This window comes from Charadrius vociferus, unplaced genomic scaffold, assembly GCF_000708025.1.
Source record: "Charadrius vociferus isolate BGI_N301 unplaced genomic scaffold, ASM70802v2 scaffold201, whole genome shotgun sequence".
Taxonomy (NCBI): domain Eukaryota; kingdom Metazoa; phylum Chordata; class Aves; order Charadriiformes; family Charadriidae; genus Charadrius; species Charadrius vociferus.
Window position 1 is genome coordinate 907,715 of NW_009646936.1, and position 4,167 is coordinate 911,881.

A 4,167-nucleotide genomic window follows, 5' to 3' on the forward strand; every position below is an offset into this window, starting at 1 on the left:
GCTAATGCATGCTCATACTGCTGACGCCGCAGGCAAGTTAGGTCCTTTGATATCGATAGGGCTCTAGTGTAATGGGAGGGAAGATAAACTGTCATTAGTCAGGTTTTAAAATGCACTCCTTTAGTTATGCAGAGAAGTGCTGCTCCAGCTGGAATAACTAAGGGACTGGAGGAGGAGGGGTGATTCTGTTTTTCGGCATCAAGAGCAACAAAAGTTGTCGTTTTACTAAGTTGCTGTAACTGCTTATGGCAGAGCGGCATTGGCATTGCAGGGCAGTTTCCCCGGGGTTATTGCCTCAGCTCAGCCTCCCCACTCAGTTCCTGAGGCCATACACCATTCTTGCGCATGACCCAGACCCCTTGTTTCTAAACTTTTGGAATTCAAGCTCTGCAATGTCTGTATCTTCAAGTGCGTGAGCTGGCACTGGGCTGATCAGAGCGAGGATGGCGGGAGTACAGGGCATGGGGCATCTGGACATGTGATGACAAGTGAGAGTGTTGGGCTGTGTTGGGAATATTCCCTTCTTGTGAGGTTGTGTTGAGGAAGAGGTCCCAACACTTAGCCCATCTCCTGGCAGCATCCACCCTTTGTCCTTCTGTGATCCCATGCCTCAGGTGTCAAAGGCTGGAAAGCAGAAAGATCTGATAAACAGACATATGTCACACAGGAACTTGAAATTTTGGGAAAACTGAAGTGAACTTTTCTGTGAAATAATTCTGTAAACCATGAAAGAACATTGAGAACAGCAGTTTTAAAGGTGTGATTTTTGATGAAATTCAGTCCCTCTGAATGCCTTCTATGATTAATTTATACATCAAGTGAAAAATTCATTATAAGAAACTACTGCATTTCCTACATGCTCTGGGCCAAAATTAGTGTGGAGTAGGGGATGACAGATCGTGTATGGCCATCAAGTGATACCACCACTAAGACCAGTAGTGGTGCAGGGGTACTGTAACTGGCAGGGGCCCCACTAAACCAAACATCAGTGTTTTTAAAGGTCTAATGTAGGATTAGCATGGGCTGTATGGCTTTGTTTAGGTACGGGTCTATCAGCAGCCCTACTCAAAGGGATAGTCGCTCATCTGTAGTGTGAGGTTGCAGGCCAGGAGATCGGGCTGAGTTTAGCAACGGTCACCAGGGCATGGTTAGGGAATGATGTAAATCAACAGACTTAAGCTCGAGGGCTGGCATAGCAAGGATTTCTGAGCTATAGCTAAAGGCTAGAGACAGCAGCTGGGTGAGCAGGACAGGAGCGTTTGTGGCTGATATCAGAAGATAGACCTCAATAAAGCTATTAGGTAAGAAGTGGCCTAATTTGCTGAAACAGATTTTGTCTTCAGGATTGCATGAGTGAGGATCCTAGAGCGAGGAATAATGTTCAAGTTTGGCAGGCAAAGGCAAATTAGGCAGGACTGCAGGGCTGGGGATTGTTACTTCAGATACTGTTCAAGCCAGTAAAGGCTTCAGAAGTCAGATCATGGCTGTTGCAGGAAAGGGTCACTTGGCTTGATTAATTTTGTATCTGGAACTGTTCATTGAACAAAGGCGAGAGCTAAGGTTCATGCGAGGGACTGGGAATTATTTTTCAGACTTGCAAATGCCGAAGGGGCAATGTGTATCTTGGATATGATTATATGTTCATCTGGCAAGAATCACAGAAGTACATTTCAATTTACTGAAAACTGTGCAGCTCACAAATTAATACTTGACTCATTCACTGCTTACATCTGTTGAACATGTAGGCACAACAGAGCAGATGAACTTTGTCTGAGCTTGATGTCTCATTCTTCCATTGGGCCTCCAGGAATGGAGCTTGCCAAAAAACAGACGCGAGGGAGGAAAATTGTCATAGATACAATAGAGAAAGAAAAGGAAATAGGCTTCAAAGTACACTACGGCAAGAACATGGAAGTAATCTGGCTTGAAGTGAAACTAACAGCCTTCCTCACCATTGTCATTAAAGCCTATGACAGCTACTCAGGCAGTGAGGGGAGAGAATAATTGAGTTTAAAGTTGAAATTAAAATAATTTTCACTAGCATTTTGCAGTAATGATTTTATACTACATATTCTATGAAATATGGCATGATGATAGTGACCAGGCTCATAAGTCTGAAAACTATGACTTTTACCTGGAAGATATCAGTATGAATGCTTTAAGCCTTTTAAAATCTGTGTTAAATCATTTCTTTTCAGTTCTACTAGCTCTAGCCTTCCTTTTCTTCCCCTTAAAAACAAAACAACTCCCCCCGAGAATGTTATTTAATTTCCATATTACGTGCTCCCTAGTTTCTGGAATTGCAAATGTATTTGTGTATCTGCATACCTTCATTTAATTTCCAGGAAAACTGTAAGGTTGAAACAAAGGATTCCCATCATCCAGAACAACCCATCAATAAGGTTTTATGGAAGAACTGGGCAGTCTGTGCCTTTGCACAGAATTTGCTATACTACAGTGAATTCCAAATGAAACTGCCATCAAAACAAGCAGAAAAATAGTTGAAATCTACTGAGTTAAAATTTAAATATTTCTGGAAATATCATGAATGATTAGCAGAGTTTGGAGTATGATGTAACTAGCAGCATTAAGATGCTTTTTAGCCTTTGTTCTTCTAAGTTACTTTAAAAAAGCCCTTGGACCTAGCATCTAGTAATTAATATTGTCACGTTTCCTTTTTCCCCAGTCTCATGTACACCTTTCATTTTACCCTTTTGTGCTTTCTAACTCCACCTTCTTTTATTTTACCCCACCACCCATTCTCAAAATAATGCAGCATCTTCCACCACATTAAAGCATTTGTCCATCCTAAGAGTTAGAATGGCTGTTAATATTGCCCTCTTCTGGATCACTTTTTTTTTTAACAGTGTTTTGTTTAAAAAAACAGTTTTAACAAAATCTGATGTCAGGAAAAAACAGAAAAATATTAATGTTGCTTTTTTTACTTGCAAATAGGAAAAAGAATCCACTTTGGATAGATCTCTTGATTTTCATTTTCTCTCACTGACTTCATCTAAAAATCTCCTTTATCTTCCACTACTGTTTCAACTGTTGGCATTTCATATCTAACAGTTTGTTGGAACAAGCCTTTTTCTATTCTTCTTATCACTGTGCTTCTCCTGGAAAATCTCTTGCTGAAAGCAAAACCTCTGTTTTCAATTTAAGTCTAGAGAACAATATATTTGGCCACATTGAGTAATGTGCTTCACAGGCTGACAGGTGACCAGTACCCATCTATTATTTGTTTGTAATTGTTAGTGTTTATATAAGACATTTTAACCAGACAGATTTAAAAATGCAACAGAAACATGGCTTGTTAATTGGAAAGCAGTTTGAGTATTGCTTTTGCACATGCCAATCGTTCTACTTTTTCCCTAGTATCTGATGAAGTTTTCTCCCCTCCCTGCTCCTGGCACCCCGTGCTTTCCCCTTCCACTCCAAAGTTTGTGTCTCCTTGGTTCAGGACTGCATGGGACTGCAGTCCTGTGAACCAGTGATGCCAGCGGAGACAAAAAAACCTGCTTGGACTTGCGAGCAGCAATGGATGAGAGATGGTTGCAGTGTGCTGGAGCTCTGCTTTTGAAGCCCCCCTGCTCCAGCAGCTTTCACCCCTCAGTGGTACCAGTCGGGACTGTGTGGCTGCACTTCAAATGAGGCAACCGAAGCATCCTGAGAAAGAAGTGGGAGGAAAGAAAAGGTGTGACAACTATTTTTAACACATTTTGTTAATGTGCGACTTGGGGCACTGATTGCACTGACAACCAAAGGCATACCCACGCTACGCAAAGGGCAGTCTATGCTTTTATGCCCGCACAGGTACCAAGCGCCTTTGCTTCCCTCTGCCCCGGGGGACTGGCTGCCCGCCGGGAGGGCGTCCGACATGCAGTGACCGCATGCACAGGCCGCTTTTGGGTAAGGGACAGACAGCTGCAGTGCCTGATAGGGACAGGTCCCTCAGCAAAAAGGCGCGGCCCAGTGCCCGCGGCTGCCTCACAGAACCACGCCGGTGGCCATTTTCCACCTGGAAAGCCCCGAGAAGCGGGGAGGCCGGGGTAGGCGGTCGGGCAGGACGGCCGGGAAATCTCCCGGGGGGAAGATGGAACCGTGGCTGGCGGGAGGCTGGAACGGCTGCCCGTACACGCTGCAGCCGGGCCTCGGCTCCTCACG

The 4,167-nt window shown here is 43.9% G+C and overlaps 1 protein-coding gene across 1 annotated transcript in view; it reads left to right on the forward strand.

Annotated features, from left to right (window-relative positions):
• The first annotated feature begins 1,809 nt into the window (after positions 1-1,809).
• The window catches only part of URB1 (URB1 ribosome biogenesis 1 homolog (S. cerevisiae)), a 58,040-nt gene continuing 55,682 nt past the window's right edge, over positions 1,810-4,167 (forward strand). Inside the window, exon 1 of the mRNA XM_009894923.1 lies at positions 1,810-1,987. Coding sequence (XP_009893225.1) covers positions 1,810-1,987 — 178 coding nt within the window. The remainder of the gene's footprint in view (positions 1,988-4,167) is intronic.